The sequence below is a fragment of the Pongo abelii genome, chromosome 13, assembly GCF_028885655.2.
Source record: "Pongo abelii isolate AG06213 chromosome 13, NHGRI_mPonAbe1-v2.0_pri, whole genome shotgun sequence".
NCBI lineage: Eukaryota > Metazoa > Chordata > Mammalia > Primates > Hominidae > Pongo > Pongo abelii.
In genome coordinates, this window is record NC_071998.2 from 21,202,142 (window position 1) to 21,223,566 (window position 21,425).

The 21,425-nt window shown below is 41.7% G+C and overlaps 1 protein-coding gene across 11 annotated transcripts in view; it reads right to left on the reverse strand.

Moving 5' to 3' along the window:
* MELK (maternal embryonic leucine zipper kinase) overlaps nucleotides 1-21,425 on the reverse strand; it is a 99,069-nt gene that overhangs the window by 35,711 nt on the left and 41,933 nt on the right. For all 11 annotated transcript variants that reach the window (XM_009244268.4, XM_054519699.2, XM_024252610.3 and 8 more), the window contains 2 exons: nucleotides 8,379-8,447; nucleotides 5,570-5,668 (listed from right to left, as the gene is read on the reverse strand). In XM_009244268.4, the coding sequence (XP_009242543.3) occupies nucleotides 5,570-5,668; nucleotides 8,379-8,447 (168 nt within the window). The remainder of the gene's footprint in view (nucleotides 1-5,569; nucleotides 5,669-8,378; nucleotides 8,448-21,425) is intronic.

The following is a 21,425-nucleotide window of genomic DNA, read 5'->3' on the forward strand; positions in this document are numbered from 1 at the left end:
GCCTCATCTGCAAAAGGGGGCAATAATAGTACCTTCCTCGGAGGGTTGGTGTACAGATTAAATGGATTAAAGGAGTTAAAAAACATAAAGCCCATAGGATAGTGCCTGACTCTTAAAGGTACTATCCTAACAGTTCTACCTATATTTTACCACAGTATAATATACAGAGAGCCCTTACTATAATAGTACACTATTCTACTCTACGTGCTCAATAAATAGTAGCAATTATTAAATTAAGATGTAAGGGAGGCTGGGCGTGGTGGCTCACATCTGTAACCCCAGAACTTTGGGAGGCTGAGGTCAGCGGATCACCTGAGGTCGGGAGTTAAAGACGAGCCTGACCAACATGGATAAACCCCGTCTCTACTAAAAATACAAAATTAGCCGGGCATGGTGGCGCATGCCTGTAATCCCAGCTACTCGGAAGGCTAAGGCAGGAGAATCGCTTGAACCCAGGAGGAAGGGGCTGCAGTGAGCCGAGATCACGCCACTGCACTCCAGCCTGGGCAACAAGAACGAAACTCCATTTCAAAAAAACAAACAAAAAAAAGATGTAAGGGAAACTGTATACTCTTTTGGAACACTCAGAACTTTATATATTTTACTTTATACTGTGTCCCAAATAAAAAAAAAAAAAACTCTTGGGGTTGTAGAAAGCAGATACTTCCTTCATTTTGGCATCTAACACAAACAGTAATGTATTCTATCCTATTAGGATCATGGCTGAGAAGATGTGCAAAGCCCTGCACACATGGAGAAATGATGACCCCCAATGGCTGAACACAGGCATTTGCACCACCCACTCTCTCCACCTCACAAGGGGCACATCACAGCTTCCCTGGTTCTGCTGCTACACTGCTCAGACGCTTGCACATTCTGCTTTTCTTAGGATCTTGGTGTGGTTGCCGTTAGAATTATGTTGTATTTGCTCAATAGATATTAAAGATGTCATGTAGGGCTGGGGGAATTTAGGTAAGAGAAGTTTTAGGAGTTGACAATCATAGGAGAATCAGGAGTGATTTCAGCTCAGGCCACATGGCCCATTAATAGTGGGCAGAATAGTGAGAAGGGGCTTGGAGCAAGTATAGTCTATCTTTCCAAGATGAGCTGGCTACTGGGAAGGATATTTACATTGGTGTGATTATTCCAGAAAGCAAATACCCCACAGCTCTACCAATTCTATGCTGTGGCATATCTGAGACACACCTCTAAGCTATTCTGTTGATCCATGCACATGTCCTAGTCCACTGCAAAAGTTTTGGTTAGATATCAGAGAACATCCCCAATTATCTGGAAACACTATTAAAATACTTCTATTTTTTCTAGTTACATATCTGTATGAGGCTGTATTTTCTTCATTTGTTTCAGTCAAAACGACATTATCAAAACAGGCTGAATGCAGAAGCACATGAGTTGTCTTCTAATAAGACAGACTTCAAAGAAATTGGCAAAGATGTAAAGCAATGCCACTCTTCTCACTAAATTTATTTCTTAAATAGTTGTTTTTCATTTTTCCGTTCCCTTATCTATAAATAGGGAATAAGAATTGTACAACCTTGAAAGATACACCTTCCACAGTGGCTCTGGGCTTTGTCACATGGCTTGCTTTGGCCAGTGGGACATTAGTAAGTACAATGCAAGCAGAGGCTTGAAAAATTCTAGAGCATTAGGGCTTATCCTCTTTCTTCTTTTGAAATCTAGTTGCTGGCTGGGTGCGGTGGCTCATGCCTGTAATTCCAGCACTTTGGGAGGCCGAGGCAGGCGGATAACAAGGTCAGGAGATCGAGACCATCCTGGCTAATACAGTGAAACCCCGTCTCTACCAAAAACACAAAAAATTAGCCGGGAGGTGGCGGGCGCCTGTAGTCCCAGCTACTCGGGAGGCTGAGGGAAGAGAATGGTATGAACCTGGGAGGCGGAGCTTGCACAGTGAGCAGAGATCGTGCCACTGCTCCAGCCTGGGTGACAGAGTGAGACTCGGTCTCAAAAAAAAAAAAAAAAAAGAAAGAAAGAAAAAGAAAGAAATCCAGTTGCTATATAAAAAATCCAGGTTAGCCTGATGGACACATGTGGCCCAGGAAACAGCCAGTCTTTCTAGTGAGGCTTGGACCATTCAGCCCAGTTACAAGACGACTGTAGCCAAGACCACAGGTAAGGCCTACATAAGAACGGCCCAGCTGAACCCAGCCCAAATATCTGGTCCACAGAATTGTAAATTATTATTGTTTTTTTTAATTAATTTATTTTTTGAGGCGGAGTTTCGCTCATGTTGCGCAGGCTGGAGTGCAACGGCGCAATCTCGGCTCACTGCAACCTCCGCCTCCCAGGTTCAAGTGATTCTCCTGCCTCAGCCTCCCCAGTAGTTGGGACTACAGGCATGCACCACCACGCCCAGCTGATTTTGTATTTTTAGTGGAAACGGGGTTTCTCCATGTTGGTCAGGCTGGTCTCAAACTCCCAACCTCAGGTGATCCACCTGCCTCGGCCTCCCAAAGTGCTAGGATTACAGGCGTGAGCCACTGCACTCAGCCAAATTATTGTCTTAAGCCACTAAATTTCAGGGTAGTTTTTAATGCAGCAATAACTAATACACAAAATATCCAAGTCCTATAGTAATATCCACATTTTTACCAAGTGGCCATTTGTTTGAAAAAAAGCATTTTTAAGGCCAGGCGCAGTGGCTCATGCCTGTAATCCCAGCACTTTGAGAGGCTGGGGCAGGCGGGTCAGGAGTTCAAGACCAGCCTGGCCAACATAGTAAAACCCCGTCTCTACTAAAAATATAAAAATTAGCTGGGCATGGTGGCACATGCCTGTAGTCCCAGCTACTCAGGAGTCTGAGGCAAGAGAATCACTTGAACCCAGGAGGTGGAGATTGTGGTGAGCCGAGATTGCGCCATTGCACTCCAGCCTGGGCATCACAGCGAGACTCCATCTCAAAAAAAAAAAAAAAAAAAAGCATTTTTTAAAAACAATGTAGAAATAATATTTTTTAAATTGTTTAAACTTAAATAACACTTGGTGTTGTTTATGTTTTTTACATATACGCATATTAGACCAGTTCTCAAAGCACAGTCTGCAGATGCCTGACAGTCTCCAAGGTCAAACTATTTTTATAATAATATTATTTTTCATTCTTCAAAGTGTTGACATGTGTATGGATGGTATGAATGCAGTGATAAAATTGCTGGCAGCTGGGTGCACTGGCTCATGCCTGTAATCTCAGCATTTTGGGAGGCCAAGGCAGGCGGATCACCCAAGGTCAGGAGTTCAAGACCAGCCTGGCCACCATGGTGAAATCCCATCTCTACTAAAAATACAAAAATTAGCCAAACGTTGTAGCAGGCGGCTGTAATCCCAACTAATCGGGTGGCTGAGGCAAGAGAATTGCTTGAAACTGGGAGGCGGAGCTTGTAGTCATCCAAGATCGTGCCATTGCACTCCAGTCTGGGCGATAATAGCGAGATTCCCTCTCAAAAAAATAAAAAATTAAAATTAAACAAATAAATGAAACTGCTGGCCCCTTAGTATGAATCAATGCAGTGGCACCAAACTGTACTAAAATATTGTATTCTTTGTCATATACCCATAGTTCGAAAAGAAGCCAGTTTCAATTAAGAATTTCCTTGATAAACCAATAAAAGATATTAATTTTATTACATTTTTACTTTGAGTACATGTTTTTAATACTCTGTGTGACTAAACAGGAAGTAGCATAATGTACTTCTACATACCAAAGTATGATAGCTGTCTCGAGGAAAAGCACCTGTGTGACTGAATTATGAGCTCAATTAGCCATTTTTTTCTTTTTCTTTTGAGATAGAGTCTCACTCTCCTCCCAGGTTCAAGCGATTCTCCTGCCTCAGCCTCCTAAGTAGCTGGGATTACAGGTGTGTGCCACCGCGCCCAGCTAATTTTTGTATTTTTAGTAGAGACAGAGTTTCACCATATTGGTCAGGCTGGTCTCGAACTCCTGACCTCACAATCCGCCCGCCTGGGATCCCAAAGTGCTGGGATTACAGACGTGAGCCACCACACCCAGCCTCTTTTCTTTTCTTTTTGAAACAGAGTCTCGCTCTGTCACCCAAGGCTGGAGTGCGGTGGCGCTCTCAGCTCACTGCAACCTCTGCCTCCCGAGTTCAAGCAATTCTTCTGCCTCAGCCTCCCGAGAACCTGGGATTATAGGCACTACCATGCCAGCTAATTTTTTGCATTTTTAGTAAAGATGGGGTTTTACCATGTTGGCCAGGCTGGTCTGGAACTGCTGACCTCAAGTAATACACCTGCCTCAGCCTCCCAAAGTGCTGGGATTACAGGTGTGAGCTACCGTGCCTGGACTAATTAGCCATTTTTTTCAAAGAACACCATTTTGACGAGAAAGAACACTGACCAACTATAGTTATTTAGACTTAAATGTTCAGCAGACATTTTCTCAAAAATGAACGAAGGGAACTTGTCAGTTCAAGGAAAATGACGTATTTGTTGTCAATTATAGAATTTGAGCTTTTAAGCAAAAATTAGAATTTAGAAAACTTTTATTTGCCACCATGATCTTGAGTGCTTTCCAATAGTTAAAGACTTTTCTACTGAGCTCAGTAGTGATTTTAAGGAATGTGATTTAATGTTGTATAATGAAATGTGTTAACATTTGGAAGATTTGCATAACTCAGCAAACCAATGTTTTCCAAATAACTAATGCATCACGTTATGTGGGGAAAAGATCCAATGGACAGAACAATGGATTTTATGGAATACAGTAAAAAATTTCATTGATATGGCTTCAGATTCGACATGCAATTACCCTTTAAGAAACTACCATTTTTCAAGTTTTAATGGGATATCAGAAACTGTCTGAAAGGCTATTAAAATTTTTCTTCCTTTTCCTATTACATATCTGTGTGAGGCTGCATTTTATTCCTTGGCTTCAATCAAAACAACCTACCAAAACAGACTGAACACAGAAGCAGGTGGCTATACAGGTGTCTTCTATTAAGCCAGACTTTAAAGAAATTTGCAAAGTTGTAAAACAATGTCATTCTTTTTGCTAAATTTATTTTGTAAATGGTTATTCTTCATAAAAATATTTGTGTTAGTATGTAATACTTTTATCACGTTATTTTTTAATGAATAAATGAACATTAAGAGTATAAAGGGATCCTCAAACTAAGAAGTTTGAGAACTACTGTACCCTCATAACTTCTCTGGGAAGTAGAACTGGTTTAACCTACTTTTTACAGATGAATAAATAGGTTCTGCAAAGTTAAGTAACTTGCCCAAGATTCCCAGAGCACTGTGACTGACTGCACATGAGAAACACCTGGGAGCTTTTAAAAACTCCCATTAAGTGTTCTGGGATGGGGAGCAGGTATTTCTTTTTAAGGTCCCAGGTAATTCTCATTTGCAGATGGGGTTAAGGAACCACTGTCCATTAGGTTACAAGTCTCCCAAACACCAATCTGATTAATATATTTTCTTATATATTTAGACCACATCATTTTAGGTTCTGAATTCACCCAAAGACCACACAAAATTTAAAAAAAAAAATTCTACTGGATTTCATTTTACTTACAGGATTCTTGCTTTGCCACTCAACAGGATAGTTGTAATCTTGCATGATCCAGGGATGGTTCAATAGATTTTTCATAGAAATCCGTTTCTTTGGGTCCACCTAGTGGCCATTAAAAAGTAGCTAGAGATTAACATTTCAAATAGAGAACATACAACACCTTTCCTCCTGAGAACTAAAAATGCATCAGAACAGATGTAAACTTTATCATCACAAAAATGCTGTCAAAGACTTTAAAATGGCCTTGGAATAAATTCTTTTAAAAAGGCAACAGAGGCAAGAAAACTATAGCCACCAACACAGGCTTAGAAGATAAATGTTTAACAAACATGAACTTCATTGGTATGGACATTATTCATGAAGTTCAGTCAATCTATTGTATGATGTAATAGTCTTTTGCTGGAAAACCTATTCACGGGAAATATTCACCAATTTAACATTCAAGCAGCCACAATGCAGGGCATTCATACTGAATATGAAATCTCTACCTCCAATGAGCTTACAATCACACAGAACAAGTTGAAAAGCACACCTTTCCATTTGTAATTTTCAAATGTAAGGAGAGAAAAATTAATCAACAAAGATTAAGGTCATTTTGGAGTCTAGAAGAAAGAATAAGGCATTTTCAATCTCATTACGGAGATTTGGTGGCCTGGCCCTACTTAATCAAGGTGAGTGAGCCTGAGGTAAATTTTGAATAAAAGATGGAGATGACTTAGTGGATGAAAAAACCAGAAGATATTCTGAATACATAATGAAAAAAAATTGCACTAATAAGATACTCATATTTTCAAAGTGTCTCCTATCAATCTCATTTTGTCCTTATAACACTACATAGCAGTGAGGCCAGGCTCAGAACCCCCATTTTATAGATCAGATTAGGTGATACATTGATTAATTGGTAGAGTGCTTAGCTAGGCTTCAGCACTCCTATCTTTCACCCTCAGAGGCTCATTCCACTAAATCTGTGGTTCTCAAAGTGTGGCCCCAAGACCTGCAGCATCAGCGTCTTCTGGGAGCTTGTTAGAAATGCAAAATTTCAGTCCTGCCCCAGATCTATTGAATTCCACACTCTGGGGCTGGAGCCCAGCAATCTGTATTTTAACAAGCCTGGGGTAATTTTGATATCTGCTGAAGTTTGAGAACCACTGCACTAGGTAACAGGGCCCATTCAATAGTGCATTAACTCATTCAAGTATTTATTGAGTATCTACTAACATACTTAATGTGCAAGAGTTGGGAATAGGCGGGATGCCGTGGCTCATACCTGTAATCCCAGCACTTTGAGAGACCGAGACAGGCAGAATGCTTGAGCTCAGGAGTTCGAAACCAGCCTGGGCAACATAGCGAAACCCCATCTCTACAAAAAATACAGAGTTTGCTGAAAGTAATTATAAGGAATGAAATGATAAATAAAATTTAAAAACAACCAAAAAAAAGAAAACTAAAGAAAGAACACAAAAAATTAGTCAGGTGTGGTGGTGTGTACTAGTGGTCCCAGTTACTTGGGAGGCTGAAGTAGAAGGATCACTTGAGCCTAGGGGTCAAGGCTGTAGTGAGCCAAGATCATACCACTGCACTCCAGCCTGGGCGACAGAGTAAAACCCTGTCTATAAAAATTTTTTTTAAAAAAAGAGGCCAGGCTGGGAGTGGTGGCTCACACCTGTAATCCCAGTACTTTGGGAGGCCAAGGTGGGTGGATCACCTGAGGTCAGGAGCTCAAGACCAGCCTGGACAACACAGTGAAACCCCAACTCTACTAAAAGTACAAAAACTGGCCAGGCATGGTGGCACATGCCTGTAATCCCAGCTACTTGGGAGGCTGAGGCACGAGAACCACTTGAACCTGCGAACCCAGGAAGCGGAGGTTGTGGTAAACTGAGATCGCACCATTGCACTCCAGCCTGAGCAACAAAGCAAAACTCTGTCTCAAAAAAAAAAAGCCAGTGGCTCACACCTGTAATCCCAGCATTTTGGATTTTGAGAGGCCGAGGCAGGCAGAAAATGTGAGGTCAGGAGTTCAAGACCAGCCTGGCTAACATGGTGAAACCTCGTCTCTACTAAAAATACACGCCTGTAGTACTAGCCACTCAGGAGGCTGAGACAGGAGAATTACTTGAACCTGGGAGGCAAAGGTTGCAGTGAGCCAAGATCACGCCACTGCACTCCAGCCTGGGTAACAGAGGGAGACTCCATCTAAATAAAAAAAAAAAAAAAAGAGCTGGGGCCAGGTGTAGAGGCTCACGCCTGTATCCCAGCACTTTGGGAGGCTGAGGCAGGCAGATACCTTGAGGTCAGGAGTTCGAGACCAGCCTGGCCAACATGGCAAAACTCTGTGTCTACTAAAAATACAAAAATTAGCCACGCATGGTGGTTCACGCCTGTAATCCCACCTACTCGGAAGGCAGAAGCAGAAAAATCGCTTGAACCCAGAAGGCAAAGGTTGCAGTGAGCCAAGATCGCGCCACTGCACTCCAGCCTGGGGGTCTTCTAAGGAGTGAGACTATCTCCATCAATCAATCAATCAATTAATAATTTGGGAATAAAAGAGAGTGGAACAAGAACTAGTTAGAGAAAACAGAAAATGCTCAAAAAAAGTAAGAAAAACCACACCAGCTATAACATATGGTAGGTGTCTAAAATAAACTGGGTTTACAACATAATTAAGAAAGGATCTAATAGAGGACATTTTCAAGGTAGATAAGAGTGGGATTTTTTTCAAGCTAATAGGAAATGATGTAGCACCACAGACATCTTAAAAGTTGAACCAAACAATTACAATAGACTTCTATTATTTAAAAATAAAGTTTACCTGCAGCATTTGTTGAAGAAGCAGAATGCTACTAGGAGAAAGCCACTTGGGAACGTCATATTTTCCTCTCTACAAAAACAAAACATTTAAGAGATTCAGGTTCAATTAGCCTTGACACAAATTCCTTAGGTAATAACATGCTGAAGGTTTACTTTTAAGCTTGAAGACTTCACTCAACTACAATACTTGGTAAACATTATTAACTAAAAAAATCAATTTCTTGGCTGGGCGTGGTGGCTCACACCTGAAGTCCCAGCACTTTGGGAGGTCAAGGCGGGCAGATCACCTGAGATCAGGAGTTCAAGACCAGCCTGGCCAATGTGGTGAAACACTGTCTCTACTAAAAATACAAAAATTAGTCAGTCGTGGTGGCAGGCGCCTGTAATCCCAGCTACTCAGGAGGCTGAGGCAGGAGAATCGCTTGAACCCAGGAGACGGAGGTTGCAGTGAGCTGAGATCGCGTCACTGCACTCCAACCTGGGTGACAGAGCGAGACTCCATCTCAAAAAAAAAAAAAAAAAAAAATCAATTTCTTGCCTTAAAGAACAAAATCGAGCATATTAAATACTATCATTGCCTCTAAATTATCCACATATCAGAGACGGGCTAGAGCACAAAGAACATAACAGTAGAAAACAAAAATGTCATATGGCTTTGGAATCTGTAGTATTAAATGGACAGTAAGTATACACTATAGTCCATTTTTGTACTGCTGAAACAAGTATTAGTTTATAATCTCAGAGCAATTATCAGCTGACAAAATGAAGCAGCAGAAAAGCATATTTGGTGACAGTACATAGGCTATGGTTAAAAACAGGTCATCTACAAAACAGAATTCACAATCTTTGAAGAAAACTAATGAAAGCCACTTTCTAAGGTAAATACCTCTTTTAGGACTAAAAGAGATTAAGAAGGCAAATGTATACAACCTAGTATACTCCGAAATTATGGCCACCAAGTCATCAAAGACAAGATCAGGGACTTGGCTAAATACTAATACATGATAGAATATCTCTTACAAACCTGCCACACTCATCCTCTTTCCCAATTCAGAGGAAGCAACACAACAGTTTCTCACAGCAGAAATCACATTGTTTAATGATGCTAAGATAACAGGTTAATTATTTGAGAAAAATTGATTGAACCGTAATTCATAGAACATCATACCAAAATTAATTCCACCCAGATTAAATGAAAATACAAAACCAGGCTGGGCACGGTGGTTCACACCTGTAATCCCAGCACTTTGGGAGGCCAAGGCAGGTGGATCACGAGTTCAGGAGTTCAAGACCATCCTGGCTAACACAGGGAAACCTCGTCTCTACTAAAAATACAAAAATTAGCTGGGCGTGGTGGCGGGCGCCTGTAGTCCCACCTACTTGGGAGGCTGAGGCAGGAGAATTGCTTGAACCCAGGAGGCAGAGGTTGCAGTGAGCCCAGATCGTGTCACTGCAGCACTCTAGCCTGGGCAACAGAACGAGACTCTGTCTCAAAAAAAAAAAAAAAGAAAGAAAATACAAAACCATAAGAGTACTTAGAGAAAGCATGAGTGATTATTTTTAGAATCTTTCTTTCTAGACATGACAGCAAAGCAAACAACTATAAAGAGTAATATATGACAAAATTAACGTTTGATATCTCTGTATAACAAAACATCAATGGCCGGACGTGGTGGCTCACGCCTGTAATCCCAGCACTTTGGGAGGCCGAGGCAGGTGGAACACGAGGTCAAGAGATCAAGACCATCCTGGCCAATATGGTGAAACCCTGTCTCTACTAAAAATATAAAAATTAGCCGGGCGTGGTGGCACGCACCTGTAATCCCAGCTACTCGGGAGGCTGAGGCAGGAGAATTGCTTGAATCCGGGAGGCGGAGGTAGCAGTGAGCCGAGATTGCGCCACTGCACTCCAGCCTGCCAATACAGCGAGACTCTGTCTCAAAAAAAAAAAAAAACATTAACAAAGTTAACAACAAATTGAGAAAAAGGTCACAGGCAACTGTCACTGACTACTGCTGACTCCCAGAGAGTTGGCTAGAGCATCTAAACCCCTCCTTCCCAGGGATAGGCATGGAGCCCAGGCAACAGTGAGCCTTCAGGTTGGGGTCCAGTTGGCCATATATGAGGCTTGGTAGGGAGAAATAAATTCAAGGCTTCATTGCTATAATTAAAAAACAAACTCTGAGCCGGGCACAGTGGCTCATTTCTGTAATCCCAGCACTTTGGAAGGCCAAGGTCAGGAGTTTGAGACCAGCCTGACCAACATGGTGAAACCCCGTCTCTACTAAATACAAAATATTAGCCAGGCGTGGTGGCGCATGTCTCTAATTCCACCTACTCAGGAGGCTGAGGCAGAAAAATCACTTGAACCCGGGAGGTGGAGGTTGCAGTGAGCCAAGATTGTGCCATTGTACTCCAGCCTGGGCAACAAGAGTGAAACTCCGTCTCAAAAACAAAACAAACAAAAAAGACTTTGTCGGTTTTTGTCTCTGGCAAGTGTTAAGGTGCCCTGGCAAGGTATAAATAAGAATGGGCTCTCAGACTGGGTGCAGTGGCTCACGCCTGTAATCCCAGCACTTTAGGAGGCTGAGGCGGGCGGATCACCTGAGGTCGGAAGTTTGAGACCAGCCTGACCAACATGGAGAAACCCCGTCTCTACTAAAAATACAAAATTAGCCAGGTGTGGTGGCGGGCACCTATATAATTCCCGGCTACTCAGGAGGCTGAGGCAAGGAGAATCGCTGGAACCTGACAGGCAGAGGTTGCAGTGAGCCGAGATCACGCCATTGCACTCCAGCCTGGGCAACAAGAGCAAAACTCTTGTCTCCCAAAAAAAAAAAAAAAAAAAAAAAAGGAAAGAGAGAATGGGCTCTCTGGGTTAATACTGAGTGCTTTCGATAAAAGGAATAAAAATGTAATAATATTAAAAGTCATTTGTAAAATGAAAGCTACTGTTCTTCCTAGGAAACACTTGTAGGTCAGTCCGTCTACTCATCAGAGAGGCTGATTTTTGACCCTTTCTTTTTAGATTCATTGTTTGACAATGCTTCTCTGGGACTTTTATTACTTCTTTAACATAATTGAAAGCCAGCCTGCCATAACATCCTAGGACTCTGAGTGATCCATACCTGTCTGTTTTCCCCTTCACCTTTAAGGTGGACTGATTCTGTAAGAATTATATCCTAGACAGTTCATAAGAACAGAGAACCCCAATGCTGGTACGAGTCAATGGCTTCCTCACCTATCTGCCTCCATCCTTCCAGCTGCATTCACTTATAGTTGGCGTGTGTGTGTGTGTGTGTGTGTGTGTGTGTGTGTGTGTGTATGTGTGCTTGTGCTTGTCCTTGTCTTCTTTGTGTTCCCAGACTAAACTGAGGGTCAGGCTGCTACTTCTTTTCTTTTCTTTTTTTTCTTCTTGAGATGGAGTTTTGCTCTTGTTGCCCAGGCTGGAGTGCAATGAGTGATCTCGGCTCACTACAGCCTCTGCCTCCCGGGTTCAAGGAATTCTCCTGCCTCAGCCTCCAGAGTAGCTGGGATTACAGGTGCCTGCTACCACGCCCGGCTAATTTTTTATATTTGTAGTAGAGATAGGGTTTCGCCATGTTTGTCAGGCTGATCTCGAACTCCTGACCTCAGGTGATCCGCCCGCCTCAGCCTCCCAAAGTGCTGGGATTACAGCCATGAGCCACCATGCCCGGCCTCTTGGGCTGCTATTTCTTGAGGCCCAATAACAAGATGTAGATGAACTGGGGAGGAAGAGTTTTTATTTCTGTAACCAGCCACAGGGAAAAGGCCTGGAAATTATCACCAGACCAACTCAAAATTACAAAGTTTTCCAGAGCTTATACACCTTCTAAGCTATATGTCTACGTGTAAGTGTGCATTTATCTAAAAACATAAGTGACTAACTTCTTTTAAGCTATAACTAAGGTCTGAGTCCTGAAGACCTTCTGGAGCCTCAGTAAGTTTACCTAATCTAAATGGGTCTAGGTGCTGAGGTGATTACCCTTATCTTGTATCCTGCTAAATCATAAAGGTTTGGGGAGTTCCTTTAGACTCCAGTGAAATTGTTTGTGCTTTCTTCAGACCCCCAATAACATTTGTTTAATCCTAAAAGAGTCCTGAGAAGAATTCCTTCGTTATCTTGAAATGCTTCAAGGCCATGGAAAAGCCTAGGCAAAACTCTTGGTGGGCTCTTTGTTACATTCCAGCCTTGGTATAAGGGCACTGGCTCAATCAGCTTTTAATGTATAACCTAGCTACTCAGTCAGTGCTGGGACAGTTGTAATGGAGGCCTGCATTAGTGAGACCTGGCCTGCCACACTTGCACTTACATTTCTAACCTAGAACCCTTATTCAGTGCATTTTGTCTTTCATTCGTTTTGGAGACCCTCTGGAGTTTGTCATAGACCAATTCCTAATTATATCATAAACAATTCTGCAATGAATGTTACCCTTCATAATTTTTTCTTTTTTTTTTTGAGATGAAGTCTCATGGCACAATCTTCGCTCACTGCAACCTCTGCCTCCCGGGTTCAAGCCATTCTTCTGCTTCAGCCTACTGAGTAGCTGGGATTACAGACGTGCACCACCATGCCTGGCTAATTTTTGCATTTTTAGTAGAGACAGGGTCTCATCATGTTGGCCAGGCTGGTCTTGAACTCCTGGCCTCAGGTGATCCACCCGGCTCAGCCTCCCAAAGTGCTGAGATTACAGGCGTGAGCCACCCTGCCTGGCTCAAAGTTTGTTTTTGAACTATAGCAATGAAGCCTTGAATTTATTTCTCCCCTACCACGCTTCATCTACAGCCAACTGGACCCCAATCTGAAGGCTCACTGCTGCCTGGGCTCCATGCCTATCCCTGGGAAGGAGGGGTTTTAGATGCTCTAGCCAACTCTCTGGGACTCAGCAGTAGTGAGTCACAGTTGCTGCATGACTGGCCCTGACCTACTTGGCCCCACTCTCGTATCTGAGCTTTACTTTATTCCTGAGACCCAGGCTTTTCGTGATCCCAGTCCTGAGGACTTGCCTTGTTCTCTTTCTTGGCAAACTGCTTATTTGCCCGGTCTCAAATATTTCAGCTTGCTCTTGCCAGGGTCCCATAGAGAGTGGAGATCAGCTTGGAACAAAGAGCTTCCTATGTGCTGATCAAATGGCCGTGAGCTGCCTGAGTCTCCGATCACAGCCTGCTCCTAGAGTGTCCTCTGTCAGCTTCACTCCCTGTACTCTGGGTGGTCTTCCCTCTGCTGTTTGCAAAGCCGTTTGCTGCTTACTCTCTGGACACTATCTGTACTGGGTTGAACAGTATCCCTCCAACTGCTCAAGAATCCATTTCTGTTGTTTTAACCCATCACTCTCCAGTATTTTGTTACAACGACCCTAGGAAGCTCATACACTATCTATTAGGGTTTAGCTGCTTCACATCACCTCCCCCACACCAGCATCTGCCCACCTCAAGGACAAGTCTGATTCCAGGTTTCAGCCCTTTCTGGTCTGCTCCAACACACAAATAACAGGCCCATAACCAGATCTATCATAATAAAAAAGACATTATGCCTTTAAATTCTGAAACTATCATAATAGGAGACATTATGCCTTTAAATTCTGAAAAGTACTCTTAACTAAAAGTAGGAGTACTCCACAGAAACCAAATGTAAAAATAAATACTCAGACCAAAGTACTAAATAAGAGAGCTCTACCATACTGATTCCAAATTCCTCTTTGCCTTTTAATCACCCCTTTTTATCAACCTATTTTGAATTCTTAAAGTATCTTTTAATAGATTCCCCTGTGCTTTGCTATAAGCTGGCACCATAGAAGCAATCCTATCCAGAAAGAAGCAGAGAAAACAAGTGAATGAGAAGTGTGGTGTTTGGCACATTGGAACAGCAATGGATTGGAGTCATATATTATATTTGAATCCCAGTTCCGCCTCTTACTGGCTCCATGGGCTTGTAAGAGTTATTCAGTCTCTCTGGCCCTGTTTCCTAAGAAAGGCTCTGAAAACAAATTGGCTAGGTTCAAATCCAGGATCTACCTCTTACTAGCTGGGTGACCTTATACAAGCTATTTAACCTTGCTGTGCTTCAGTTTCTTCATCTAAAAAAAGAAGTATAACAACCAAAATCAGCTGGGTGTGGTGGCACGTGCCTGTAGTCTCAGCTACTTGGGAGGCTAAGGCAGAAGAATCACTTGAACCCGGAAGGTGAAGGTTACAGTGAGCTGAGATCGCGCCACTGCACTCCAGCCTGGGCAACAGAGTGAGACTCCACCTCAAAAAAAAAAGAAGTATAATAACAACACCTACTGCATAGAAACTTTGCTAGGATTCAATGATTTAGTATACATAAAGCACTTAGCACAGTACGATGGACACAGTAAGAGCTCGATAAATGTTAGCTTCAACTGCTGCTGCTGATACTATTACTACCATTATTTCTATCTGTAATACAACTAATGCCACTTACAGGATTATAAACTAAGAGAATATATGTGAAAGCACTCAGCATACTGCCTTGCATGTAAGAGACAATAAATCTGTATTGAATCTGAAATAAATAGGAGGAGATAGGAATATTCAAAAAAGTAGTATTCCTTTTTTGAGGCCAGAGATGGACACATTGGCCAAAAGCCGTGTATCCAAAAGTGCTAAATACTCAGTGCAGCAAGAAAGGCTAAAGGCATTCTGAGGAATGTCATAGGCCTTCCCAATGGAGCACTGCCCCACTGCAGCTATCTCAGAATCTCAGGATTGTCTGGTAAGGTACACATCATCTAGTCAAGCCCTGTTCACATCACCTCCTGCAATGTCCCCATCCAATTCCCCTATTTGGGCAGAACACCTCTGTAGAGTATCATCCACAAGTGGGTCATAAGGCCTGTGACTCATTACCATGTCCTGACATTCTCAACTTCATTCTCTGTGCTGAAATACTGGCCAAAATAGAGTCCAAAAATGAGCTCTGCTGCCAGGCTTAACCCAATCTCTTATTTGTACACCGTGCTTTAAAATGCACAAAACACTTGTACATATATTTTACCCTCTGTAGTAGGCAGGGACTATTAACCACATTATACAAATGGAGAAACCAACTCTCAGCCAGGGAGATTAAGTACTTGTTCAATATTGTAGGGCACTGGTGCTCAACTGGGGATGATTTGTCCTACAAGGGGACATCTGGTAGTGTATGGAAACATTCTGAATTGTCACTACTTGGAGATTACCCCTAGCAATTAGTGGGTAAAGGTAATGGATGCTGCTAAACATCCTATAATGCATGACAGTCCCCTACAACAAAGAATTATGTGGTCCAAATGCCAATAGTGTTAATGTTGAGAAACACTGTTACAGAGCAAAAAAGGGTCAGAGATAGGACCTTTGTTTCTGCTATTCTTTAAAGAATTTGTGTTTGTTTATTTAAGGGACAATTACCTTGCAAATGAGAGCAAGAAACAGATAACAGTGGGAGAATCCAAGTGAAGAGGGGGAGAAAAGATCTATGGACTAAGCAAAATAATCGTGGGAATTCCAGTGGCTTGAAATTGTTTGTTTTTCACACTGTTCTAAAAGAGGCAGGCCATCTCTCCAACACATAATCATAATGCTGTAGTAAACTCCGTAATTGTAAAAATATAATTTCATAAAGAGACAGCTTGCTCATTTTCTTTAAAATTATAAATTGTAATTGTTAGGCAGCAATTTTGTTGTCAAACTACTCAATTTTCAATTGCTAAATTATTTATACTTCCCTAATATTTGTATACCACAGCTGGAGTACAGTCGTGCTTGTCTTTGAATGCAGTGACGACAAATGAATATAGGTGACATTAATAAGATTAATACTCAAGCCATTAGTAATCATGCTAGAAAGTGCAGTTGAGTATTTTGGTTAAAATAGTCAACAAATGCAAAAGATAAACGAAATCTGCCTTTTAAACAAGAGTTACATACGGTGCATCAAATATTGCTGGGTTTTTCAATCAAACCAAGAACTGAGGAAAGTGTTATTCCCAAGTGAGGAATTTTAGAACATTCTAGGCAAAGATACATACTGCATGCAAGTGATACGACACCTTAATTAGATTCAACCAGCAGACTGTATTACACTGCGACTCGGAACAATAGTTCTGAGCCAAGATTACAATAAATTTCAAAATCTATAATGTGTGAAATTAAATTCCACAATAATGCATAAAAGTCCTAATTTGAATCAATTTTCAACTTGCAAATACATGAAAAACTAAAAAATGAAATTCAGAGTAGGAGAAACAAAGAATATACAAGTATTAGTAAATACTATTAATTAGGAAGGCCAAATCTCCACTGAACAAGAATTAGACATTTTCTACCATATTCATTCCACTGCAAAGATATTTAATTTTTCAAAAATATCAGAACTTGAATCTCACATATACTATTAGGATATACTTTTTTATTATTTTAAGGTAAGCTCTCTCCCTCAAAGGATTAATCTAGGATCTACTAGTGCATTCAAATAAATAAAAGTAGAAAACACTGAAGTCTGTATGTTGGTACATTCACCTTTTATTGATGAAACAATATACTGATAATAGTATGAATTCCACGGCTGCCATATGAATGTGAACTTGCAGTAACAACAAATGAAGACAAACAAACAGCATAGAGGATTAAGGTCCAAACAGGTAAAAATATAGCAAAGGTTAGAGTTAAGTCAATAAATTAGGATCACCATGAACAGTTCCATTTCAGTAAGGTATTAACAGGGTAAGGTATTCAGTCTCTCTGGCCCTGTTTCCTAAGAAAGGCTCTGAAAACAAATTGGCTAGGTTCAAATCCAGGATCTACCTCTTACTAGCTGTGTGACCTTACATAAGCTATTTAACCTTGCCGTGCTATAGTTTCTTCGTCTAAAAGAAGAAGTATAATAACAAAAAATAGCTGGGTGTGGTGGGTAAGTAAAATAACAGTTACTTATCTTATCTTTGTGGGTAAGTGAAACAGAATAAAACTAAAAACCAATACTCAGAACACTTAGGGAGTGGTTCTGTTCAAGTTTTTTTTTTCCCTGAGACAGAGTCTCACACTCTGTCATTCAGACTGGAGGGCAGAGGCACGATCTCACCTCACGGCAACCTCCGCCTCCCAGGTTCAAGCAATTCTCCTACTTCAGCCTCCTGAGTACCTAGGATTACAGGCATGCACCACTATGCCCGGCTAAATTTTTTTGTATTTTTAGTAGAGATGGGGTTTCACCATGTTGGCCAGGCTGATTTCGAACTCCTGACCTCAAGATTCGCCCACCTCGGTCTCCCAAAGTGCTGGGATTGCAGGCGTGAGCCACCACGCCTGGCCTCTATTCAGTTTTTTAATGAACAACTTAGTTTAGGGATATTGAAGAAATGTGCAAATGCTGGCAGGTGCAATGCTGGCAGGGACAGCTGTTATTACTTGAGTGCAGAATCAAGATTCAAAATTTCAAAAGAAGGGAATGCGGCCAGGTGCAGTGGCTCATGGCTGTAATCCCAGCACTTTGAGAGGCCGAGGGAGGCGGATCACAAGGTCAGGAGTTCGAGACCAGCCTGGCCAATATGGTGAAACCCCGTCTCTACTAAAAATACAAAAATTACCTAGGCATGGTGGCAGGCGCCTGTAGTCCCAGCTACTCTGGAGGCTGAGGCAGGAGAATCGCTTGAACCCAGGAGGCGGAGGTTGCAGTGAGCCGATAATCGCGCCACTGCACTCCAGCCTGGGCATGCATCTCAAAAAAAAAAGGAAGAGAATGCTAGGCTGAAACAAGAAAAATTGAATGTGAAGAAACAGAAGTCAAAGAACTTATAGCTACTCAGAGCTGGAATGGATCTTGAAAATAATTGATTACTGCAATGCTCTAATGCTGCTGATGAAGGAAACAAGGACCAGTAAGTACCCTTCCAGAGTGACACCTAAAATTTGTGGGAAAGCTGATGCACAGTAATACCTAAATGAATTAGGAGAACTAATTTGTAGCCTTAGTAAATTAGAAAAGATGGGATGTCTGGGAATATTCCCAAATTAATAAGCATAAAAAGATGCTTGGGAGGGGATCCTTCTTCCTCTAGGCATCTGTGATTCTCACTAGCAGCTACAGAGCTGAGAAACAATATTTCATTGTGGTTATAAGAATGGGCTCCCAGCTTGACTGCTAGGGTTCAAATCCCAGCTCTGCTACTCACTAGCTATAAGACCCTGAATAAGTTATTTAAGGTCTCTGTCCCTTCGTTTCTTCATCTGTAAGAGGAAGACAATAATAGCAACCACCTCATTTAGAGCACAGCCTGGTAAGTAACAAAACTCATGCATTTTAAGTATTACTTTTGTGACAATAGGATGAGAATATGCACGCCAGCAAACATTTTATTTTTTCTGAGCAGCCATGTGCAATAGCCCCAAAGATATGCAACACACACACTTCAGAAAGCTCTATCCATTTGGAGGGGGGAAACAAGGAAGTAGAGGAAAAAGCAGAAAGAATTAAACCACCAAAAGACTGCTGCAGATGCTCTAGACAGAAGAGATTTCATTCAGCACAACTCAAACAAACACAGAACTCCATTTCTGGACACCTACAGAGACTTAGACCTGGCCTGCAGAAGGCATCTCCCCCAGTCTCTACATCATTTTTGGGGGGTTCAAAACTCACTGAAAACTTTATCATTCCATTTTTTAAAAAAATCCACATAATACCTCATTTTGTTTTACACATCATACATCTTTATTAAGACTTTTTATGGTCTAGGTGAATATGCAAAATTTTAGCTGGATAAAATGACTCTAGTTATCCTTTACGGCATAGTATCTCATAACCAAGAAGTAAGTATGGTTAGAAGGCTCAATGTTTACAGAAGAATGCCAATCCTAGCCCCAGTTATATTCGTGGCCCCTCTTGTTCTTATTCAGTATCATAGAATACCCACAACTTCAAGTAATTTCCAGGTAGAATAATCCCTAATTGACTGACACTCATTAACCTGGCTGAGAGGTGGTATACTCATCAAGGGACTGCCTAAAGAATACGTAGAGTTAGGCCAGGCACAGTGGCTCATGCCTGTAATCCCAGCACTTTGGGAGGCTGAGGCAGGTGAATCATTTGAGGTCAGGAGTTCAAGACCAGCCTGACCAACATGGTGAAACACTGTCTCTACTAAAAATACAAAAATTAGCCAGGTGTGGTGGTACACGCCTGTAATCCCAGCTACTTAGGAGGCTGAAGCAGGAGAATTGCTTGAACCTGGGAGGCAGAGGTTGCAGTGAGCTGAGATCGCGCCACTGGACTCCAGCCTGGACAACAGAGCAAGACTCCGTCTCAAAAAAAAAAAAACACTTAGAGTTGACCATTCACTCATTCTTGATTGGCAGTCTTCAAAGTTGGGGCATGTGTACCACAGAGGATATGCAAGATGATCACCGAGGTGTGGAAAGAGTATATTAGGACTTCTATTTATATTCATTTTCTATCTATCTAATAAATAAAAAATTGAGCTTTGTTAATATTTAGTACATGGATCGGCACTGGTACGCTCCCTAGTCCCTATATAACCTACACTATAAGACACTCTTAAGAAAGAATGGTATTGCAAAGCACCGTGCTTTACAGGAGCACAGTTAATGGATTTACAGATTATAGTATACGGTTTAATGAAGCTAAATCCTCATTGAAAAGACAAGTGGCTCAAGACTCTTGCAAAGAAACCACAGATTGAAGACTATGAATACAAGCAAACAGTAATGGAGCTGACACTTCTACTTTTAGTATATCAACCAAAACACAAAGTTAAAAAAATACCTAATTAGATTTAACAAGTCGTCTGCAAAACTTGAAATTAGCAAGACTATTTTAAATAAGGACTTACATACACTATTGTTAAAAATGAACCTCAAATCTTAAGTATATATGGCTACATTGCCATCACAATTCAATTTTCTTTTTCTTTTTTTTTTTTTGAGAAGGAGTCTCTGTCTGTCACCCAGGCTGGAGTGCAGTGGCACAATCTCAGCTCACTGCAACCTCTGCCTCCCAGGTTCAAATGATTCTCACGCCTCAGCCTCCAAAGTAGCTGGGATTACAGGCATGCACCACCACGACCAGAAAATTCTTGTATTTTTAGTAGAGATGGGGTTTCACCATGTTGGCCAGGCTACTCCTGGCCTCAAGTGATCTGCCCACCTCAGCTTCCCAAAGTGCTGGGATTACAGGCGTGAGCCACCGGGCCCGGCCTTCTTTTTTTTTTTTTTTTTAAAGACATGGAGTCTATGGCCTGGGCTGGAATGCAATGGTTGGTGGAATCATAGCTCACTGCAGCATAGAACTCCTAGGTTCAAGCAATCCTCCCACCTCACTCTCCTGAGTAGCTAGGACTAAAGACAAATGCCACCATGCCCAGCTAATTTTTTTTTTTATTTTTTGTAGAGACAGAGTCTCACAATGTTGCTTAGGCTGGTCTCAAACTTCTGGCTTCAAGCCATGTCCCTGCCTCAGCCCCGCAAAGTGCTGGGATTATAGGCATGAGCCACCACACCTGGCCTACAATTAGATCTTTAAAATCCAGAATCCAGAATACGAAAGCAAATCTCCACAGTTTTTTTTAATGATGTTTAAAGTCAAGAAAACATACTAAAGCAAATTCTAGATGAATCAAACATTTAAACATTTTTAAAAAGTGAAACCATAAAAACACTAGACGAAAACACGGATATTTTAAAAAATAAAGTCAAAAAGCCCTTCCAAATATGACAATAAAAAATTGACAGGCTGGGCACAGTGGCTCATGCCTATAATCCCAACATTTTGAGAGGCCAAGTTGGGAGGATCGCTTGAGGCCAGAGACAAGCCTCAGCAATATAGCGAGGCCTTATCTCTACAAAAAATATTAGCCAAGTGTGGTAGCGCACGCCTGTAGTTCCAGCTACTCAGGAGGCTGAGGCGGGAGGATCACTTGAGCCCAGGAGATTGAGGTTGCAGTGAGCTATGACTGCACCACTGCACTCCAGCCTGGGTGACAGAGCAAGACCCTGTCTCTAAAAACAAAA